The 22317-nt window shown below is 53.9% G+C and overlaps 2 protein-coding genes across 2 annotated transcripts; one reads left to right on the top strand and one right to left on the bottom strand.

Annotated features, from left to right (window-relative positions):
* Window positions 1-13717: 13717 nt before the first annotated feature.
* On the bottom strand, window positions 13718-18587 carry GALT (galactose-1-phosphate uridylyltransferase). Its single transcript, XM_068176620.1, has 12 exons — window positions 18238-18587; window positions 17795-17964; window positions 17643-17718; window positions 17474-17522; window positions 17107-17236; window positions 16757-16813; window positions 16334-16456; window positions 15353-15485; window positions 14841-14924; window positions 14604-14758; window positions 14412-14505; window positions 13718-13898 (listed from the first exon to the last, which is right to left on the bottom strand). Exons 1-11 carry the CDS (start codon window positions 18452-18454, stop codon window positions 14443-14445), a joined length of 1257 nt encoding a protein of 418 aa, XP_068032721.1. The 5' UTR covers window positions 18455-18587; the 3' UTR covers window positions 13718-13898; window positions 14412-14442.
* On the top strand, window positions 18465-21900 carry SIGMAR1 (sigma non-opioid intracellular receptor 1). Its single transcript, XM_068176629.1, has 4 exons — window positions 18465-18603; window positions 19349-19502; window positions 20066-20158; window positions 20449-21900. The coding sequence occupies exons 2-4, from the start codon at window positions 19451-19453 to the stop codon at window positions 20673-20675; spliced, it is 372 nt and encodes a 123-aa protein (XP_068032730.1). The 5' UTR covers window positions 18465-18603; window positions 19349-19450; the 3' UTR covers window positions 20676-21900.
* The last annotated feature ends 417 nt before the right edge of the window (window positions 21901-22317 follow it).

Raw genomic sequence — 22317 nt, 5'->3', positions numbered from 1 at the left:
GGGGGCTCAGGTAGGATCATGCCTGGCTAGGCTGTAAGAACTGAGCAAGATAAAGTTTGGCAGATTTTCCTGGCCCAGCTGAGGACACAACAGCAAGAACCCTTGTGATGGAGGTTTCCATCACCATCAGACACTGACCAACCAACCTGTCCAGCCGACTGATTTCCCCACAGTTTATCCTGTGCTAACCCATGTAAATTAATTTGTTGGCTGTTTTTCACCTGAGTTGCTGTGTGATTTTTGATACACACACCAACAAAGCTTTTCTCCTGCACACAGACCACCCCCCACGCCTGATGGTTGCCTTTTGCAGGTGCTGAACCCATTCCCCAGAGCCTTTCAGAAGAATTAGGATTCTTGTGATTTGTTGCAGGCCCAGCCTTGCCGACCCACTGCCCAGCCTGGTCTTCACTGTGTCCCAAAGCTATGGGGTTTTGACCTGGCTCCCCCCAGGCACAGTTTGCATCTAATCTGGTTTCACCAGTGTCCTGCAAGGTGGGGATCACCCCCACCATCTCCTACGGCCTTTTGTAGAGATCTGCTCAGCGCCAGCAAGGCTGAGGCAGAGACTGTAATGAGGAGAAAATTAAATCATGAAACACTAATAATTATCAGCATCCCAATTAGCTGACAGTGATGGCAGCCAGCCATCAAGAGCTGGGGGAGGAGGGCCAGCATCCCTGAAGCTTCTGTGCCTCAATGGCCATGGAGCTCATCTTCACGCTGCACAGACCCATTCCTCTCTGAGGGCAGCCATGGGGGCACATGTGAGGATGACTTTCTCTCCTTTTCCTGGCTTTGAGACAGCATTTCACAGCTGCAATTGCTGGACTGGAGTTTGGAGACCCGCGACGCTTTGTCGAGAGCTGTACTCTCCCAGTGAGTTGCTAACAGCTAAGGGATAAAGAGGGAGCAGAGGAGCCAGTTTAATATCATTTTCCTTGTTATTATCTCTCAGCTTTTCCCCAGCAATTTGCTCAAACTTGTGTAAAACTCCTTGCCAAACATGCCCCTGCCCAAATAGACCTTCATGTCTTCAGGACTCTATTTATAACTGAGATCCCATTTAGCAGATAAGCCAAGGGAATTCAAGCAGGATTTAAGCTAAGCAGTTATCTGTGACCAGCGGCCACAGTGTGCATAGTGTCAGATTTAGTGGGGATGTGAAAGGTGGAGGGACAGGACAGCAAACAGCCTCTGGAGCAGCCAGCCAGAACCCCGAGGGATGCAATCGCTGCTGGCACAGACACTGCTCACAGAGACTTTGTGAGCAGCCAAAGAGCAGTGAGCAAACCTTTTTCCCTGGGATCTGGAGAGACTTCTGCACACCCCAGGATCCTGCAGGTATCAGCACCACTTCTCCTCTCCTCCCCAGCTTCTCACCACCTTCCCAGGCATGTATTGCTGGCAAGGGTTTCACTTGTCTTTCCAGATAGATATTACAGTCTAAGATGATGCACTTAACAGGGTTGTGAAATCTGCCATAAAGTTTACTGCCCTACATCAATATAATGCCCTGCAAAGTTAATACAGAGGTATCTATTTTATAACAAGGACAAATAAAAACATATCCCATTAGCCCATGGCATTAGGAGCTGCATTTCTGATGGCCAGATGCTGCAATGAAATGGGTGGAGAATATTAATATAAGTATTATGGAGCTATGCACATGTACATACACATGCATATATATATATATATATATATATATACACGTATATAAAAATGAGAAACTATTGAATTTGCTCAGATGTTCTGCAGTGTTTGGAGGGCTTCGTTTCTACACTGCAGGAGAGATTGGCTTCAAATCCAAAGCCATTTCTCTGCTATTACACCATGTCAATTTTTCATCATCTCAGAGGCCCTTGTCATAGAAATAATGGATAAGTTTAAATTGATCCAAGATCAGAGTTAAACACCTGGACATAAATGTGGCAGAGAGTAAAAAGCAGAGAGGAACCAGTTAATTCCCACGCAAAGCAATGGCACTGGGGTCAGTCATTCAAGATGGAGAATCTGCGAACACCTCTGCCTCTCTAGGGAAGTAGGTGGCTCCTAGAATTAAAAATTCCCTTGGTACCTGTGGGTATTTCCATGCTGAAGGGCAGTGAGATGGAGCACTGTTCCCCTCGGCTGTTCTGTACTGATGCCCATGGGTTGCAGCTGGGAGACTGAGCATCCCTGGGATGAAATGGGGTTGCAAACCCAGCAGTGCCAAGCTGGACCCAGCCCTTGCAGTCCCAACCCTTCACCAACACCCAGACAGGCTCCAGCCCAGCACAACCAATCTGCACACCCTCAGCTCCCCTCTGCCCCTCCCCTGGCCAAAGATTCTGACAGGCACATTCCTGATTTCTCCACTTCCAGCCCCAGCATGTTCCTCTGGTTCAGCTTGGCTGCAGCTCTTGGAAGAACTAGTGAGTTTTTCCAGGATCTGTCCCAGTGCTTTCCACAAAGGACAACAGCTGTCCCGACAACCACTGGGAAGGGACTGGGTGACAACCATGGCACTGCTTCTCACTCCAGAGAGTGGACAAGAGCACCCCAGCTTCCCAGTCCACTGATGTTTCTCTCTGCCCAGGTATACCCAGAGCATCATCCCTATCCCAGGCCAATCATTTCTCTCCCTCCAGACACCATCCCTTCAAAACAGGAATTGTTATGGATATTATATTGGTCCTATATTGTAAAGTGCTGAAAGGTGTGAAAAAAAAGGTATTAAATGCAGTCAAAGAGTGGAAAGACTGTGTCAACTAGACTTGCAGGAGCGATAAGAGGTTTTGCTTGTTTTCCATCCATATGAAAGTCTGCACATGGCACAGTCTGGAGAGCACAAAAAGGGGAACAAGAACCAAACCCTGCCTGTGTCCAGCCTGGCAAATATGAAAATAAAGTCTCATGATGTGGTGAGCCCCCAGTGGAAGCCCAAGAAATGGATAACATCAACCTGAAGCTGAATAAAACATTAAAATCCTCCGATAAGAAAACACTGTGAGGAATTACTTATACATCACCACCACCTGCTGGGTACCTCAGGAAGGAGCCTCAGACACTGCCACCCTGCCAGGGAAATTCACCCCAAAAAGCATGAGGGTGCTTTTTGGGAGCATGAGGGAAAGCAGCTGCTTTCTCCTCTGGCACGTATCTCAATGCAAGTAGAGCAGTCTCACACTGGCAGTCTGCGAGCACCAGGGGTTTAAAAGCATTTGTGAAGCCAATCTCTTTTGTCAATGCACAAATCCCAGGCAAAATAACAGGCAGCTGGGGGGGGGTGGGATTAATAAAGAGTTAAAAAAAGGTAAAATAATTAGGGTCCTGCTCATGGGGCATATGGAGAATGAGGCTTGTCAGAGCAGCTTGCTCTAATTTTTCATGGAGATTACAAATTTTAGTGGAGAGAGATAATAGCATTGCTGTAACGTACTTAGGCTCTTGTAAGCCATTTGATCTGCCCCTGCCTGACACTCTGATTAATAAACCAGAGCGACAGCGAATCGACATACCACACGAGATGTGCAGGAAAGCAGCAAATGAGGACAGCCAAATGGGATTAAAGGAGGGAAACAGCCTCCAAGAGAGTGTCTACTGGGGCATCCCCAACTCCCACCCCTCTCACATGCACATGGGATGCAGGAGAGAAGATGTAATGTAACCCTCCTGGGAGTGGGCTGCACTGACCATGTGGGACCCTGGCTGGGGGCAGCAGCCCTGCAGAGTATCAGAGTGCTGCCCCGTGGGACGTCCAGCTCAGTCCTTGGGCTGCTGGAGCTGAAAAGCTTTTTGCAGCCCTGGATGTAAGGCCGGATCATGCCAGCGCAGAGACACACTGTGTTTCTCCAGCCCCAGGGAATGTGCATTGCCAGGATCTGGGTCTGGGGAACCTGCCAATGGGAGACTCTCCCAGGAAGAGAACTGTGGATCACACCCAGCAGACCTCCATCCCTTCTGTGCCTTCACAAATCCAAACCCTCCTGCCTCGAAGACCCTCAAGCATAACTAGAAGTGGCTGCTAATTAAAGGTTTACATTAAGGCCTCATCAGTGGGCTGCCCTCCTTCCTCGGGAAGTTACACAGAGTATGATAAAGACATGAGAGATGCTAAGGGGTTGATAAGGAGGAACTGGGGAGTGCTGTGCTGGAGATCTGAGCTGTCCCATCTAACTTCCCCTTCCCCTGCTGCCTTGCAGCACTGGACTCCCCTCACCAGCAGCCCCAGAGAGCCACAACACCAGGGCTGCCCCCACCACCTTGGTCATTATGCCCCAGGTTCTGGCACCAAATTTGCCACACCAGTACAAGCATCCTCCCCAGAACACTGGCAAAATCCCAAAACCAAGCCCTGTCCTTCTGCAGCTCACATGGCCCCTCTTCTCCTGCCCTTTTTTTAGGAAGGGCCAGGCACTTCGGGCAAAAATGCTTTTTCATCCAGAAAATGCCAGTTCATCAAAACACTTCCTAAGAAAAGGTCATTTCAAACAAATTTCTCTTTCCAAAAACCTTCTGGGGAAAAAAAAAAAAGACATGTAACATTTCAGCTATCCTGTTTCAACAGCTTTAAATGAAAAATAAATATTTTCTCCCTCACCCCACCCAGGTGCCAAATGATTTCATTTGGAAATGTAAGATCGTTATCTTCCTTAAAAAAAAAATCAAATAGAAAAGGGTGAAATCAAAAGAAAACCTCTGGAAAAAGTTAAAATTAAACACTCTGCTGATTCCAATGCAGCGAGTGGGAGTTGGGCTGCATTCTGCCAGGTTCCCTGGTGTGGCTATCATCCCAGTTTGGGGCAGGACATGATTCCCAAGTCTTAACAAGAATCCCAGGAGCTGGTTCCCATGACCCACACTAGCACAGGCTTTGCAGGACACAGTGACACAGCCAAACATCTTCCAGCCCATGAGCTTGCCAGGAGCAGAGACCCCACACCTCGTGACATACCAGAGCAGCAGAGTTTCGGAGGCAAAAAGTGGCAGTGGGGCTGAGAGACTCCAAGGGGCCGGGTGTCTGTGGGATGCAGCACAGCCCCAGTACTGGAATGGGAAGCAGGAGGCTGGTGTTTCCCTTACAGCCTCCCCACACGTGCTTGCAGCCGCCCAACAGCATCCCCAGCCCTCAGCTGTTACAGTTTAGGCTGCCTGGGGAGTGGGAATGCCAGCAATCAGGCATCCAGAAGGGAATCCAGGCCTGGTTCAATATTGAAAGAAGAAGGACTTTGAAAGGAGTATGCTCATTTCCCTGTTTCGTCCTTTGCCAAGAAAACCAGGGGGATGGAGGAAGGGGCAAAGGGGTGGGGGGAACAGTGGAAAAATGTCTTGGCTTGGCCCTCTCTGCCTTTTATCTCATGGGCAGCCTGCCGAGACAGGGTCTTCCCCCTGCTGAGCCCTCTGGCAGATCAAATGAACAGAGAGAAGAGTTATAACCCCCCTGACTGCAACCTCCTCCCTTCAAGGAAAAGGAGAGGAGGAAAAAGCAAATGGGCCCACGATGCCAACAGTTCACACCCCAGCTGGATGGGAAACATCATGAAAAGTCAGCTCCTCAGTGTCCATGGGGGGGCCAGGAGATATTCTCCAGTAAAGGGAAGTCCAAAGAGATCCAGATATGGCTGAAGAGAGGTCCATGTCCCCATGGAGGGGACAGCACTGCTCCATGGCCTTGAACCAAAGGGGGAAGGTCACCAGTGGTCCTGGCAAGCTATCCCACAAGGTTCCCACCGTGCCTGTTCCTCCATTGTGCCAGACCTTTCAGAGCCAGCTTCAAGCAAATAGCCTAATTAAATGCCTTTATTCCAAGGACTCCCTCTGTGTGTTTGTGTATTTGTGGATTAGCAGTTAATACAGTAAGAGGCTTTATTGTAACTAAATTGATTTCATCTTTTTTTTTTCCTTCCTTCTGGATGCTTTTGTCCCCTCTTCCCACTCCCCAGAGTGCTCTCCCTCCTCACAGGGTTTCTCACGCTTATCCTCACCTTCACTGCCGGGTGGCACTGGTAAGGGTGTGGTGGTGAGGAGATCACACCAAGAACCCATCCATCAATATCTGAGGGACTAATGATGTGGAAGGCAATCTTTTTTAGGGTAGACATGTAAGTAAGGGAGCATTGGCTGTGTTCTTGTACAGGGCAGAAGAGACCCCTGCTGTTAATGGGGTGCTTGCCTTGACAGCATGATGGGCACAGGCAGGGTAGGGAAAAAATCTCAAGCCATCCCCAAACCACAACCACCATATTTCCCAAGGTAAGGAAGTCACAGATCCCCAGAGGGAAACTTCAACTCCAGCCCCACTTACAGACTCCTGAGGATTGCTTGGCAGGGTCTGCGCAATCCCATCATCTTCTCCTTCCCAGTACAATTCAACTTCCCTACATTATCATTAAATCAGTAACTGCCTGTAGCATGTTGGCCCTGTGTATGACTGCAACATACTTGTGTGGAATTAGGACCAAGGAATTCCAGACTTTTATAGCCCATCACCCAGTACGTCCAGACTACTCCAAAAGCTCACAGTGTTCACCGCTTCTTGCTGTGGTTAATTAAAAAATCAGTAAATGCAGTCATTACAGAGTCTGGGATCTGGATACCCTTCTGTGCTTCCCAGGATGGGCACAGACCTGGGCTCCACTATCCTTCCCTTTTTTCCTTTGCCTCTTCCTCTTCCTTCTTTACAGCCTGTCTGCTCCTTCCTGCTTTCCCTCCTTCTCACCTTCCTCCTTCCCTCCTGTTTTCCCCTCTTCCTCCCTCCTTCTTGCCCCATGTTCCCTGTCCTTGCACATGCCAGCAGAACTGCCCTCTTCCCTTCCCCTCCCTGGGCAGCAGGAGCTGAAGCCATAATTAAACTTGGCTGGGAGGAATGTGAATCAAAGTCTGTTTAAAAAGAAAAGAAACGAGGGTACCTGTGGGATTACGTGAGCCAGAAAAATGCAAAGCCGGCTTCCAGCCGCCCATAAAATAGATGCCGTCTCCTTTCCCATTGGCAGGGTTTGGCTGAACACAAAAGGCTAAGAAGAGGATTTTTATGGGAGTTATTTATAGCCTGAATGAACAGTGGTGTGTCTGTCAGAGTGTTTCTGCCTCTCAGCATGAGCCCAGGGTGCCAGCCTCGCTGGGTGAAGCCAGTGGGCTTTGGGATGGCACCTGCAAGCGGGAGACCCAGGCAAACCTTCCTGCAGGGACAGAGGGGACAACAAAAGAGGATAAACCAGGACAAGAAAGGGTGGGAAGGAGAATCTGAGGGCAGATGTTGCTCATCCCCAGCAGCTTCACCTTGGCCAATGTCACATGCACCTGCCTAGTGACAAGCAATGGGCTGTTCTGGCCCACAAGCCACTACTCCAGGTGGATATCCCTGGGACATCCATTGTTCCCCCCTCTCTAACCTCTTCACTTCTAGCCTGGCTGCTTTTCCTCTTCCCCGGTTTGATGGAGATATCTGACAAGCCTTCCCCCCCATTTGCACCAGGCGCTGGCTCAAAGATTCATCTCTTTGTGAACGAGATCAGTTTAAAATCATCCCCAAACTCCATGAAAAGCTCAAAAGTTGGCAGTTCAAGAAGTACATTCATTAAATAAAGAGGGGGAGAATAAGAACAGGCAGAGAGGAGGGGGAAGAAAAAAAAGATTACCTTGCTGAATTAATCAGGCTTCTCTGTAATGTTCAGCCTCAGATTTTATTTCCTGTAATAAGCCCATTAATACGGGTGTCTATAGCAGGGGGCTTTTAGCAGCAGGCACCATTAGTGTAACGAGGAAGGGCTAATAGAGTTTTATTGGAATTTTTACTCCGACATCACAGCCTTTTAAAACAGCTGTCTCAATAGGCATTATTATTCTGATTAACATTTAGACAGCACAAATCATAGTGATGCCCTTGGTGTCCCACAGGTTTTATCATAATCATTCCAAGTTCCTGATGTGTCGGCTAGTCCTTTCCAGGGCGGAGGGAATTCTAGACCCCAGCAGAGGCTGGGGGTCATTCCTTTTCTCCTGTGCCAGTGGATCTGCTACTTCTGAGGTGACCTGACTGGCTGTGATGAAGTAGGGTCCTGCTGCTACTGAAGCACATTGGAAGCAGCTGGAACCAGACAGATCTTTTTGAGCATCTCTGATCCCAAGAGGAATTTGAAAGCAGGAAGGGAAGGGTTAAAAAGCAAGCTGGCATCCTGGGGACCCATCCTGGCTTTGCTCTCACTCTGTTTCTTGCCTGTGAAAGAATTAAAAATTTGATTTTAAAAATTGAATTAAAACTAGATAGTTTTATTATCTGAAATTAAATATTAAGCCAGCAGTTTGGGTGTGCTAACCCAGGGGTTTGTTGCACAGCGCTGTTTTGGGGCAGCAGCCAGTCCCAGGGCTGGGAAACCTTTCTCCTCATATCTTCAAGACCTGTGCCAGATGGGACGGCGTCATCCAAGCCAGAGGAACTGCAAGGGTGTCACATTGAGGATGTCCCAAGGGTCCTAAAAAAGCCCAGAGGCATCTGCAGGGCTGTCACAGGGGTTCCCACTGCCTCGTCAGCTGATGGGGTCTGGCTTCTGTGTGATTGATCTGGTTTGAGCCATGGGGAAACTGAGGCACGGGGTGGGGGGGGGCGGGACAGGACAGGGAGAGCACAGGAAGAGCACAGGCAGCCCAGGAGTCCTGTCTCCCCACCCAAGCACAAAGCCATGAGGGAGTGGAGGACCTGCCCTGATATTGAGATAAATGCAGCAAAATAAGTGAGGGATTAAACACTAAAAGCTAACAGCCTGCAAATGGACTTTTGGCTTTTATTTGTCGAGTTTTGTTTAATGAGGGCAATTTATGGGATATTTTGTGAGATTGAGCCTGTCACTATGTATGGGGAGCAGCAGCTGGTTCATCCCTGCTCCAAGACATATCCTGTGGGGCTCAAACCACCTTAGGTACATTGAAGCAGGTGGATTGGCTTGGAGATGGGCAAGGGAGCCCCAGGGGCACCAAGAAGGCTGGAGATCTACTAATTACTCGCTTATTAGCATCTAATTAGTATCTCTCCACTTCCTCCTCTCTCCCAAGGGCTCTGCTTCTGGCATGAGTCACCTCATGCCCAGGCACACCCCAGGGGATGATTTTCCACCTCAGATCCATCCTGGCATTGCAATGTCTTGCTGCTCCTGGGGCTTTGTAGCAGACTTCTCAGCATCACTCATGATAATTAGCAAATATGTAGACATTTCTTCTCTGGAACATCAGGATGAAGGGGGATCCCTCCCCACGGGGCAGGCACAGATGTCTGTGAGCTTTCACAGCTGGCTCCAGCAGCAGCAGTGTGCCAGGAACAGCCAGGGTGCCCAATCCCAGCCATGCCAGATCCTGGGTGCTGCAAGGGCTCCAGCCTTCTCCCAGCATCTGCACTGCTGGTGGATAACTCCCTTTTGCAGGCAAAGATTACCTTCCCTTTGGCTTCCCCTCTCCCGGAGTAGTCTCTTCCACCCACACCTGCTCCCCTCCATCCCCAGACAGTTTTGTTTGGGTTGAATCCAGCTGGAATCTGGATGCTCCTGTTGTTTCTCTTGCTCCAAACAGAGGCCACTGGCTCTGGGTCCCAGGATGGGAAAGGCTCAAACCACATGCAATGACAGGACCCCACTGCCAAGAGCTGAAGCCCCAAGGTACCTCCCCAACACTAGGCATGCCGGAAATTTGAGGGGGACCAGTGCTTAGTGACCACATGGATGTTGCAATGTGACAGTATTAAATTACCTGTATTATCAGATGATTAACCAACTCAATTCCAGCCTTGGGGCTGCCATCCTGAAGTCCATGGAGAGCTTGCTAGGCAGCAGCCAGACATCCCGCTGTGTCCACCTGGGACCAGCAGCCATCCCACAACTCATGGTCCCCGAGGGCTCTGAAAATGCCTTGCACGAAGGACTCAGGGACCATCGGCAGAGGAAAACACACCAGCTGTCTGAAACACTGGCAAGACACCTCCAAAATGGTTTCCTGCTAGTCTGAACTCCTGTCAAGGAAGCTGCCAAACTCAGAGAAGATGCACCACATGGCCAAGGACAATGCGGGTGCTCTTTGCTGCCGCAGTTGTTCTTGCATGGCCAACTAAGACAAGATCTAAAAGGGGTCTGGGCTTTGATTTGCATTCTCCTGGCACACAAAATCTCCCCACTGCATGGAGCCCACCTGCTTCAGGGCACCAGGGTGTTTAGCATCTGCTTAAAATTATTAATTGTTTTAATGGTAAGTGCCTGATGATGTCTTTTAAATAGATATAGGAGGGATTTAACTTTCTCTCCCTCCCTCTTTCCCACCCTCCTCTCCTTCCTTTCTCTCTCCTTTCCTCCATTTCTTCCTTTCATCCTTCCTCTCTTCCTCCCTAAACATTTACTAATTTCTTCCTTATTCCATTGCCAAAACCACTACTCAGTGACAGGCAGCAGCAGACAAGAAGATACTCAACAATAAGGGCAAATCCATAGTAAAACTGGAATGAAATGACAGCCATTAACATAGTTATCAGGAAGGACAGTAAAACTACAGCATGGCAGGAGCCAGCAGGCCTCAGGTTGTAACTTTTCTTTCTGATTAAAACACACTGGTCACAGATTAACTTCCTTTGCTCAATATTTTATTGTCTCACCTGCACTGGAAGACAGGGGGAAGAGGAAGAGGGGTGGGCAGGACTGGGGACTCAGGATCTGCAGCTTGTCTGCAGCTCTGCAGCCTTTGGCAGGTGCCAAGGACATGGACACTCAACAGAAGGGCAGGAACCTTCCTCCAGCAGTTGCCCTCTACCATGAAGTGCTTGTGCTAAATGGTGTCTGTCCAGCATGTGCCTCCCAGACTGGCACCCCAGGGCTCAACCATGGCCACAGAAGGAGTCAGTGTCAGAGCTGGGGGTGCTCTGGGTTCCCCAAACATGCAGGGCAGGCACAATGATGGACACAGCCGCTGCTACAACCCAGGCAAGGACATTGGCTCATTTCAGTAGAGTCAAAGCTCCAGGAGCTTTGGGGAAGCCAATTCCCTTGGCAGATTGACCAATTTCTTTCAGTGGCATCAGAAAATGGGACAAAAAATGAAAATAAATTCCTGGCCACACCCCCTCAACCATCTCTGTATATCTGGATCCCTCACTGGGTGTATCCCTTGCTCCTTGCAGGCACAGCTTGTGCCAGCCCGGCGCAGCAGCATTCTGTCCCTTTCCTAATCCCTCACAGACCCATTACTGCACCAGAGATGGTGCAAACACCTCTGTGGGACCCCAGTGGATTTTAACTCATTCATTCCATGCTTGAGTTCCTCTCACTCTCCCCACCACCTGCCCTGTTCATTCTTCCAGAGCAGCGCAGGGCAGTGCTTGCAGGGGACATTTCTGCCCTCGTGCTGGGAGATGGAGACTCCAGACAAGGATGACCCAATCACAGAGATACTTCTCCCAGCATTTCCAACAGCTCCCCTGGAGAAATGAAACAGCATCAAGGAACATCCTTATGGGGAACCCAAATGGGCCACAGCTTCCCTTTGATGCTCCCAAGTCAAGAACAACAGCTGGGTACCTCGCAGACCCTCCATTCCCTCATCCCTCACCAGCTGGACTTTTTTATCTCCTGCAATAAATAACTTTTTAATTACAATTGGACTGCAACTACCAAAATATAAAAGACCTGGGGCTTTACAGCACACCAGCCATGGTTCCTATGAATTGCAATGCCTTTCCATACCCAGCAGCTCCATTTGCACCACCCTGATGCCTCCCTGTGCCATGGGAAAGGCTCATTGCTCCCTTCCAGCCTTTCGCACCCCTGTACACTAAAAGTATGAGGGAAAAAAAAGAAGTAAAAAGTAGTAAAAAAAGCTTAAAGTATGAGGGCAACAGGAGGTTGCATCTGTTGTGAGGAAGTGGGGAGCTCAGCATAACCAGGGTCAAGCTCTCATACCTGGGTATACCCCCTCCTCTAACTGCTGCTTTCACCCTGTTTCAGATTTCAAGGGGCAGATTTTGTTTTAACTAAAAAAAAAAAAAAAAAAAAAAAAAAAAAAAAAAAATTCTCAGGTCATCTTTGAGATTTTTTAACACCAGATAAACTTGAGCAGCTGGTACCTGCAGCAGAGGGGACCCTGGCACGGGCACCAGCCCTCCTCAGCACACACTGCCTCCCCAGCCTCCATCCTAAATCACAACACAACAAACAGGCTGTTCATTAGGTGCTGTTTAATTAAGCAATATGGATCCTGCCCCGATATTTACAATCCCACTTGCCCTGATTTATTGGAGAGAGTCTCGTTTTTAGAGACGGCGACTGTAAAGTTTAATACCGCTTGACTTAACTGCGAGTTTCATTTACGGCCGCGGGCCGAGGCGCGGCAGCCCGGGGCTGGGAGCCGCCGGGCCATTAAATCAGAGCTAACTGCGCGTGCAGGGAGATGACTAGCTTCGTTACAACCGCTTCAGCGCCTAATTACCCCGGCTGGATTGCCACACTTAAGTCAATTTGTTGCCGCTTTCCCAGGACCCTGGAGAATAACCGGGGAAGTTGGGAAGTTGGAGCAGAGGCACTTGCGGCAATGGAAAGAGCTCGCCACCGGGATGGTGGTGGAGACCAAACGAACTCTGCTTGTCCCAGCAGCGGAGAAATCAGCCAGCAGCCCCCATGCCCTGGTGAGGGATGCTGTGTACAATGATGGCTCCAAGCTCCAGGGTCAGCCACCAGCTCCTCCACATAGCCCCGGAGCACCTGGGGAGTGCTGAGGTCAGGTGAGGGCAGTCTGTGGGCTCTGGGATGAGGCAATCAGGCAGAAAAACAGGACCAGCATGTAGGAGGGCATCCAGCATCACACAGGCCAGGACGCCCTTCCATCTGTCCTAGCCCCATGGGGGAGCAACGCACGGATGGGGCACAGGGAACACGGCCCTCCCCATGAATTGCTGTCTTGGAGGTAGGAGGAGAGCATTTATCTCCTTGCAAGGTATTTCTAGTCCCCAGGGGCACACTCAGACTGGACAAGGAAAGGGGTCTCATTAGAGAGTTGTGAGAATGGCTCACTAGTGACAAATAAAAATATTTGTGAAGATGTGAGGGTTCATAGTGCTTGGCATCCCCCCACATCAGCTGTGGTGGCATCACTGTCCATCACCTACCCCTGCAGTGTCCCAGGGCTTTCCTGGAGGGAAAGGGAGGAGAGCAAAGACAGAGGTGAATAGAATATCCCCCAGCTCAGCCCAGCATCCCGGCTACCACTATCCTACCCCAGAGGTGGGCACAGTGAAGGGGGGGAGCAGCACCAGAAAGAGAGCTGGACCCCCAGGTGAATGATGAACCATCCCCTGGCTGCATCCCAGCAGCCCCCGTAACTGCAGGAGGCACCATGAGGGCTGCCACCCAGCAGTCCCAGCCAGAGAGGATGAAGAGGAACAGCTCCAGGGCTGAGCACCTCAGCCAGCAGCCTCTGTGCAGCAAGTCTGCCAGGGCTCAGCCCTCTCCCAGGAGCTGGCTAGGCCTTGGGCTGTATCCATTCCTTCTCTGTTTCCCACTCCTCCACGAGCCTGCAGCACTCAGAGACAGACTCAGAGCTCCCCCCAGGGAGGAAGAGGAGGCAGCGCAGAAGCAGGGATACAAGCAACAGGTATTGGACTGTCAGCACATCCCCTGAGCCCCGTGTTACCCCCCACCAGCAGCTGGGGGTCTTCACCAGAGATCCCAACCTCCCACCTAGGGCTGAAAGCCACAAGAGCACAGGTAGAGGCACTTTGCTTCCAGGTTTTATTGTCCAGGTGGGTTGTGCCCCTCCACGAGGCAGAAATCGTCCCAGTCCCACCAGTGAGACTGGACTGGTAAGGAGGGTAAGCCCTTTAATGGCGGTAGGAGCATGCCATGGGGGCAGAAGACAGAGCCTGGGATGGTGAAAGAGATAAGGAACACCACCTACACAAGGATGCCACAGGATTAGGCCCTGAGTCCCCAGACAGGTAAAACCAGTCCCAAAAAACCAGCCAAGCCATGACAAGGTTCAGGAGAATCTGGGAGCTCAGAGGGCTCACAACTGACATGAATTCCCAGACCTCAGTTGTCACCACTCCCAGCTGACTTGTGGCCTCACCGAGCACACCAAATGATGCAATCTTAAACCTCTACTGTTTGTGCAGCACTGTCAAGCCCACCATTAAACCATGTCCCTAAGTGCCACATTTACACATTTTTTTTAATACTTCCAGGCAACAGTGATTTCACCATTTCCGTGGGCAGCCTGTTCCAATGTCTGACCACCCTTTTGGTGAAGAAATTTTCACCAACATCCAATTTAAACCTCCCCTAACACAACTTCAGGTCTCCCTCTTCTCCTACCATTAGTTATCTGTGACAAAAGACCAATCCCCACTTGGCTATGACCTCCCTTCAGGTAGTGGTGGGAAGCAATAAGACGCCCCTCACACTCACATCCGAGGACTGGATGCTCTGCTGCTCCCCATCACACCTCCTCAGCCCTCTTCTTGTAGTGCACCTCGGGGAGGCTCCTCAGGCGCTCGGCTGCCTGCAGGGCACAGCACAGGGGACAGCCAGGGGCTGGTCCCAGGGACAGCCCTGACACACAACCCACTGGGTGCCCCAATCCCTCTGAGCTGCACTCACCTGCTCCGGGGTGAGGTCCCTCTGCGCCTGCGCCAGCATCTCATATCCCACCATGAACTTGCGGACGGTGGCAGAGCGCAGCAGCGGCGGGTAGTAGTGAGCATGGAGCTGCCAGTGCCTGCAGTCCTCTTCCAGGTAGGGGCCTGTGGGGGCTCCTGCAGGGGGTAGAGGCACTGCATGAGCCACAGGGAGGAGACAGGGATGTGGATGAGAGGATTGCAGAGCTCTGCCACTCACCATGCCAGCCCATGGAGTAGGGGAAGGAGACTTCGAAGAGATTGTCATACTTGATAAGCAGCCTCTGCATGACGGAGGCCAGGCCTGCAGGAAAGTGAGTGATTCACACCCCGAGCTGGCCAGCAGCTTGCCAGGTGTGCAGTGGGGTCACCCAAAGCACCTCTCCCTGGGTGGACATCAGTGACAGGCAGGAGGGATGCATTTGGGAATTCCCACCCCTCCCCATTCACACAGGGAGCCTGAGCAATGCAGCAGGAGAAGCTCCCACCAAAGCAGGGAGTACCATGTGCTTCATCAACCCAAAAAGACATGGGTGCCACCAGCAGTGCTGGCTGTGCCCACACAACTAGTTCTTATCTTAACAAAACAGAGGTGCCATTCCCCTCCTCAGCTAAGCTCGGCAGCCCCCACCCTAAGGACACAAGCCCTCCCGCACCAGCACAGTCGCCTCCTAACAAAGGTCAAGCCCAAAGGATGTAGGATGGGGTACAACAAGGCTCAGCGCCACTCACTGTCCTTCTCACTGTCACTGAGGTCCTGGAGGCGACAGACATGGCGGCGGGGCAGCAGCAGGGTCTGGTAGGGCCAGGTAGCCCAGTATGGCACCACGACCAGCCAGTCTGCATTTTCCACCACCAGCCGTTCCTGCAGGGCACAGAATCACAGCATCAGCTAGGCTGGAAAAGACTTTTGAGATTATCAAGTCCAACCTATGATCTAACTCTACCTTATCAACTAAACCAATGCCCTGAGTGCCACAACCAGTCTTTCTGACTCCACCACCCCCCTGGGCAGCCCATTCCAATTCCAAACACTCTTTCAGTGAAGAATTTTTCCCTAATGTCTAGCCTAAACTTCCCTGGCACAGCCCAAGACTTGTCGTCTTGTCCTGTCACTGGTTGCCTGGCAGGAAAGACCAACCCCCCGCTGACTAAAACCTCTTTTCAGGGAGTTGTAGAGGGTGATAAGGCCTCCCCTAAGCCTTTTTTTTTTCCATGTTAAACACCCCAGGCTCCCTCAGCTGTTCTTCATAAGGCTTGTGTTCCAGATCTTTCACCAGCCTTGCTGCCTTTGACCAGATGAATTTGAGCATCTCAACGTCCTTCCTAAACTGGGGGCCCTGAACTGGACACAGTATATATGGTGGAGCCTCACCAGTGCCAAGTACAGGAGAAGAATGACTTCCCTGCTCCTGCTGGCCACACTATTCCTGATACAGGCCAGGTGCCTTTGACCTTCTTGGCCACCTGGGCACACTGCTGGCTCATGTTCAGTCAGCTGCCAACCAGCACCCCCACATCCCTTTCTGCCTGGCCACTGCCCAGCCACTCTGTCCCCAGCCTGTAGCACTGCAGGCAGGTGCAGTGATGGGGACATACAAACCCCCAAAGCCCCAGGGCACTCTTAGGGCCCAGCTCCTGGGGGCTGGGGAGCACACCCTGGCACACAACCAGCTCCCAGGGAGGGGATTCAGACAACATCCATGCCTTCACCTTTCGGCGAGCCTCCTGCTCAGCGTACTCCAGCAGCATGGGCACGCCGTGCTGGCTCAGGTGCTGGCGCTGGGTCCGGTCCTCCAGATGTGCCTCGTTTGGGAGGAAGCTGCTGGCCCACACCTGCGAGGGACATGGGGGCACAGGACTGAGGTGCTCGTACCCCTCAGTGGCAGGGGTACCCCCTAGTCACGCTGCTCATCTGGAGATCCCTGCTGCCACCAGGTGGAGAGTCTGGCATGTGACAGCCACAAGGGACAGTCCCCAGCGGGAAGGTGACAGGACAGACACAGGGGCATCCTCACTGTAAAAAGCTTTGGGACCAAGGCAGGGTGACTGCCGTTCACATCTGCCCTCAGGGTTTGCTGTAGGGTCACCACGGGGACATGTAATTTAGCCAGGTCACAGGTGGGACAGCCTCACCTGGCAGTGGGGGTGCGGGTTGGAGCAGCCCATCATCGCTCCCTTGTTCTCGAAGATCTACGAGAAGAGGAAGAGGTGCAGCCAGCAGGTCCCAGCCACAGGGCCCCCGCTGCAGGCTGTCACGGTGTCCCCAGCACAGCAGGAAAGCAACCCTCAGGAGGACACAGCCTCACACCCACTGGAAAGGGTCAGCAAGGCACAAAAGGCTCCAAGGGCACAAAGGGGACAAAGGGCACAAAGCAATAGACCCACACACAACTAGGATGCTCCCAACCCCAAGTACTGCCAGAGTACCCAGTGACAGCCTCCCACCTTCACCCACAAAAGAGCAGCCCCTACCAGCCCCACACCTGCACCCAGGGGTAGGAAGCACCCAGTTCCGTCGCCAGCTCTGCCCACGCATCGATGACAGCCCGGATCTCTGGCAGGGACATGAGGGGCAGCGTCAGGTCCGACCAGGGGTGGAAACACATCACCTTGCTGTAGAGCAAACATGCTTAGCTGCGACTGCGGGTGTCTCCAGAGACCCTCACAGCTTTGCTGGCTGCAGTGGGACATGGGACAAGGGACAGGGCCAAAACCCCCAGAATGACCCCAAAACTGAGCAAGTGTATACAGAATAGGTACTGCATGAGAGGAGCAGGCCCAGCCCAGCACCATTCTACAGGTTCTCAACAAAATGTGTCCCAGACCTGCTGGAGCCATGTAGGTACTCACCATACACCCCGGGCTGGGGCAGCTCGAAACAAGGGGTGATCACTGTCATCTGGGGAAGGACAGAGAGTGGGCAGGGAGAAGGTGCTGAGGCAGAACCCAAGCCTCTCCAGACCACCCTAGGACCCAAGCTGGGGGGTCTCCAGCAGCCTGCTCTGCTCCCCAAAGTTACCAGGCTCTGGAGCATCAGGCTGCAGTGCGGGAAAGTCATTTGGGAAGACGAAAGTACCCTCGTACTTGGGGTTCACCTGCCGGGGCAAGAGATGGTATGAAGGCAGGAGGGGGTGGCAGGGGCAGCCCGGGTCCCTGTGTCCCTGGTGGTACCTCGCCGTTGGCCCGGGTGGCTCCAGGGCAGAGGGGGTTCTTGGGGTCCCAGCGGGGCACATCCTCAGGGGGCGGCTTCTCAAGCTGACCCTGCCAAGGGCGCTTTACCCGGTGGGCCGATACCAGCACCCAGTCGTCCCGCAGCGGGTTGTACCGAACGTGCTGGTGCTCTGCGGGGAGGGAGAGCAGCGGGCCGTCAGGCGCGGACCCCCCCGCAACAGGGGTACACGCAGCCCACCCGCCACGCCCCGTCAAGGGGCAAGCAGGACGGTCTGCACGCCGCTTTACGCCCTCCCTCAGCTTCACCCCTTCCTCCCTGTCCCAGCCCGGGAGCCCCGCTGCTCTGGGCAGGGAAGGTCGCCGCAGCTCCCGCTTCCCGGGGTCGTGCTGGGCTCCGCCGGGCGTCTGAAGGGAAGCATGGATGAAGGCAACCCCATCCGTACCGCTGGCGCGGAAGCGATCGCCTCCCTCGGCCGCCCCGGCCAGCGACGGCTCCATGCCTCCCCACTCCCGGAAACCCGGCGGGATCGGCCCCTTCCAGCCTCCCGCCCCGCCCCGCCGCGCCGGCGCAGCCGCCCGGGCCGTGCGTGGCGTGGCCGCGGCGGGGGCGGTCCCGGCCTGGGTCCCGCTCCCGGTGCCAGGGGCGGCGGAGCGCGGCATGGGCGCGGCGTGGGGGCGGCGGGCGCTGCGGGCCGGGCTGGCGCTGGGCGCGCTGGCGCTGCTGCTGCAGGGGCTGCGCGGGTGGCTGGCGGCCAAGCGGTACGAGTTCACCCCCGCCGAGATCGCCCAGCTCGCCCGGCACCACGCGGGTACGCGCCGCCCGTGGGGCCGCGGAGGGGCGGCGGGGAGCGGGGCCGGGGAGGGCTGGCGGTGGGGATGGGGAGAGGCAAGGGCTTGGGGATGGAGAGAGGAGCCGGGGACGTGGAGGGGAGCGGCGGCCTGGGCTGGAAGGGGGAGCCGTAGCGGGGGTGAAGGTCCGAGGAGAATCCGATACAGGGGGGCCGGGATCCTGGGGGGAATGGAGCTGGGGTCAGGGAGGGGCAGGGAGCTGAACTTGGGCAGCAAGACTGGGAGAGGAAGGCGATCGGTACCGGGGAATAGCAACAGGGAATGCGGGGGAAGCGGGGTAGAAGATGGGACCGGAGCAAAGGGGACCAGGGCAGCGGCATCATCCAACCTGGTTGGGGCTGAAGCCCCAGGTGGGTCAGGCCTGGGGCTTCAGAAGAGAGCCACAGGGCCCAGGGAGTTTGGTCGAGGCTGCATGTCACCAGGACAGGGGCACTGTCACGTTGTTTAGATCTCCCGTGTTGCCCAGCACCTGGGATGGGCTGTAGGACTGGAGCACTCGGTGCTGCTTATCCCCCATCACCATCCAGGGAGGCGGTGGAGCTGGGTCAGCGGGAGCTGAGTGCTGGAGAGAGGAGATATCTTCCCTAGGCAGACCTCTCCAAGGGTGTGCTGTGCTGAAAGCCTATGGCTGCGCAGGGGATTCAGGGGGTTGGTCGGCTGAGCTTTTTCTGTGCCAGGGACTTACAGTGACCCTGGGTGCTGCAGGGCTGGACCATGAGCTGGCTTTCTCCAAGATCATTGTGGAGCTGCGAAAGAAGCACCCAGGCCACATCCTGCCAGACGAGGACCTGCAGTGGGTGTTTGTGAATGCGGGTGGGTGGATGGGCTCCATGTGCCTGCTCCATGCCTCGCTCACCGAGTACGTGCTGCTCTTCGGGACAGCTATAGACACCGGGGGACACTCAGGTAAGCAGGGGGACCAGGCTGCTGGGCAGGGGAGTTCTCCAAGCTATTTCTACTCCACTCTTTCAGGTGCAGCTGGCCATGGTGTGCCCAGCACAGGGAGCCCACTGCTTCACTACTTGTATGGGGTGAATGATGCGGGCCAAACACTCCCTGCAAGGGGATCAGCTCCCATGGTGTCCTGCAGCATCTGCAGGTCCCTGTTTGTGACATGCTGTGTGGCCAGGACTCTCCGCATCCCGCTGGCAGGCGATGGCAGACATCTCATCTCCCAGTGCTTCAGGAGGGAGAAATGCCAAAGAAGTTGGAAATGATGGGGCTTAAGGACACCAAGCAGCCCTGGCTGGTGGTGTATGGCTCTTCACAGAGACAGTGAGGGTACCAGAGCCGTTGGCACTTCTTGGTGTATTGAGGCAGTGGGGCTGCCATCCTGACCCTCCTGCTGAACAATTCAGACCTGGGTTCCTGTGCTGTCCCTGGCAGGGAAACACTGACCCAGTGTTGTCTGTTGTCCCACAGGTCGCTACTGGGCAGATATTTCTGACACCATCATCTCGGGGACATTCCGGCAATGGAAGGAGGGGACCACCAGAAGTGAGATGTACTATCCAGGTAAGTGCAGCAGTATGGTGACCTGTGGGCTGAATCCATGTCTTTGGGGCACAGCCACTTGCTGTTGTAGAGGCCCTTCCTTTGAGCTGACAGAAGCCAAGAGCTCAGGACAGAGCAGTTTGGGTCCCCAGTGGCACATCCCAGCATCTCAGTGGGTGGCAGTAAGAGAAAAGGGAGCAAGGCTGGGTTGGGCTTGGAAGGCTCAGCCCTGCAGCCCTAACTCTGTGTCTCCCATTTGAGCATGATGTGAGGCAGCCACTGGGAGCTGTGCTGGTTGTGTGTTTTGGCAGGCGACACCATCGTGCACCAGGCGGGAGAGGCCACATCAGTGCAGTGGAGTGCAGGCACCTGGATGGTGGAGTACGGCCGGGGCTTCATCCCCTCCACACTCACCTTTGCCCTGGCTGACACCCTCTTCAGCACTCAGGACTTCGTCACCCTCTTCTACACCCTGCGTGTCTACGCAAAGGGCCTGCTCCTGGAAGCAAATGCCTTCTTCAGCACCTTTGGGTGCTGAGCCTGTCTCACCAGGGCACCCTGCTGAGCCCAGTTGGCTCCTTTCATCCCAGCCGTTTTCTCTTCCTCCCCGAGCCCAGGTTCTAGCAGAGGCAGCAGGAGATCCCCTGTGCCTTCCCCAAATTGTTCTGTCCTTTCCCCATAGGCCAACAGGGTGCCAGGACTGAGGGACCTTGGCGGTCACAGCAACACAGAACATCAGTTCTCTTTACTACCTGCCTGTCCCTCCTTTCTATCGGAGTCACGTCCTGCTTTTCCATCCCTCAGGGCTGGAGTGGCTTTGCAGTGTACAAACACCCCTGTGTGCCCTCAGCATGCAGGGGGAGAGAAGCTGGAGCTGCCTGTCCCCGGGTCCTGAAAGATTTCCTCAGCTCCTGAGACATCAGGGGACAGATGCTGCCCTCGGGACAGTGTGCACAGGGTAGACCAGAGCAGAGCACCCATTGCAGAGGTCGGTTGCTAAGTCTCCCATGTCTCTGGCAGCCTGCCAGGACTGCGGGCAGCGCAAAGTGCTGTGTCCAGCTGGCAGCATCTCCCATGGCTCCATCCCTGCTGATGTGGGTTGGCAGCACACAGTGTCACCCTGGCACAGGACAGGATCTGCACTGAGACCCCTGTCAGTGGGGGGATGCCTGGCTTCTGTGCCGGAGGGCACCCTGCTCCCCTGTGTGTCATCTGCCCTCGGGGATGGCTGGGGCTGGAAGAGGGTCACTTCCCCAGAGGCCTCTCCAGGCAGTGCCCCCCAAGGGGGAAACCCACCGTCTGTCGCCTTAATGGAGACCCCGTTCTGCGTGGCCTCTTGGCTATGCACGCACTTAGTGTCCTCGAGTGCCCAAATGTCTGTACTAGCTCAGGATGGGATCTCGCCCCTCAAAACGCTTTCCCTGACTGTGAGACCCCCCAGGGAACAGCCACTCTACTCGGCTCCCGGCATGGGATCCCGGCTGCCAAGAGAGTGCTGTGATCCTCCAACCAAACCCAGATGTGCACCCTGCTTGCACCCCTGTGGTCAGACCCGTGTGAGCTCACTGCTTGGTGGAGGGCTTTCACCTCCATTCTGCTGCCAAACACACGAGTGTGTTCCTGGCCACCCAGGCCTGTAGCATGTTGATTCTCCTGCTCCCTGGACGGTCCCTGTTCTGCTGACCAGCAGCCCTCCACATGGGCTAGTTCTTAATTTGCTACCTGAAAGGAGATACCAGTAATAAAGTTGTTCATCCCACATACTTGGGTTTCTCGATGAGTCTCTGGAGCGTGCTGAGCCCTGAGCCCTGCCACAGTGAAGGGCAGCTCCAGCCTCAGCAGCAGTCCTGCTGACAGCTGGGAGTCCCCGGGGAAGCTGGTATTATCCCACTCAAGGTCCTGGGAGCTGGGGGTATGTTGCTGGGCAGGATCAGCCCTGCCTCAGCTGCCGGGGATTGGCAGAAGATGGTGCTGTTACTCCTCTCGCCACTGCAGTAACTGGTGACCAAAGGCCTGGGCTGATGCCGGTCCCTGCTTCCATGGGCAATCCCGGAGCTCAAGGGGTTTCATCCTTTGGAGGAATAGTGGCATTGCTGAGTCTGTGGCCCACGGAGGATGGTCGGACCCACACACAGCAGGTGGTTTTGAGGGGTTTGCACACATGCACGCGCACACACACA

The sequence above is a fragment of the Anomalospiza imberbis genome, chromosome Z (genome assembly GCF_031753505.1).
Source record: "Anomalospiza imberbis isolate Cuckoo-Finch-1a 21T00152 chromosome Z, ASM3175350v1, whole genome shotgun sequence".
In the NCBI taxonomy this organism is placed as follows: Eukaryota; Metazoa; Chordata; class Aves; order Passeriformes; family Viduidae; genus Anomalospiza; species Anomalospiza imberbis.
The sequence above is the reverse complement of the archived record's forward strand: the minus strand, read 5'-3'. Positions and strand labels throughout refer to the sequence as shown.

Excerpts from the sequence above, each read along its gene's own strand:
- GALT (XM_068176620.1), bottom strand. The coding sequence starts at position 18,454 with ATGCCGCGCTCCGCCGCCCCTGGCACCGGGAGCGGGACCCAGGCCGGG. Across the intron at positions 15,486-16,333 it reads AGCAGGAGGCTCGCCGAAAG|GAACGGCTGGTGGTGGAAAA; the intron begins GTGAAGGCATGG and ends TGTGCCCTGCAG. Across the intron at positions 14,506-14,603 it reads GGGACCTCACCCCGGAGCAG|GCAGCCGAGCGCCTGAGGAG; the intron begins GTGAGTGCAGCT and ends TGTGCCCTGCAG.
- SIGMAR1 (XM_068176629.1), top strand. The coding sequence starts at position 19,451 with ATGCGGGTGGGTGGATGGGCTCCATGTGCCTGCTCCATGCCTCGCTCA. Across the intron at positions 19,503-20,065 it reads CTCCATGCCTCGCTCACCGA|GTCGCTACTGGGCAGATATT; the intron begins GTACGTGCTGCT and ends GTTGTCCCACAG. Across the intron at positions 20,159-20,448 it reads AAGTGAGATGTACTATCCAG|GCGACACCATCGTGCACCAG; the intron begins GTAAGTGCAGCA and ends GTGTTTTGGCAG.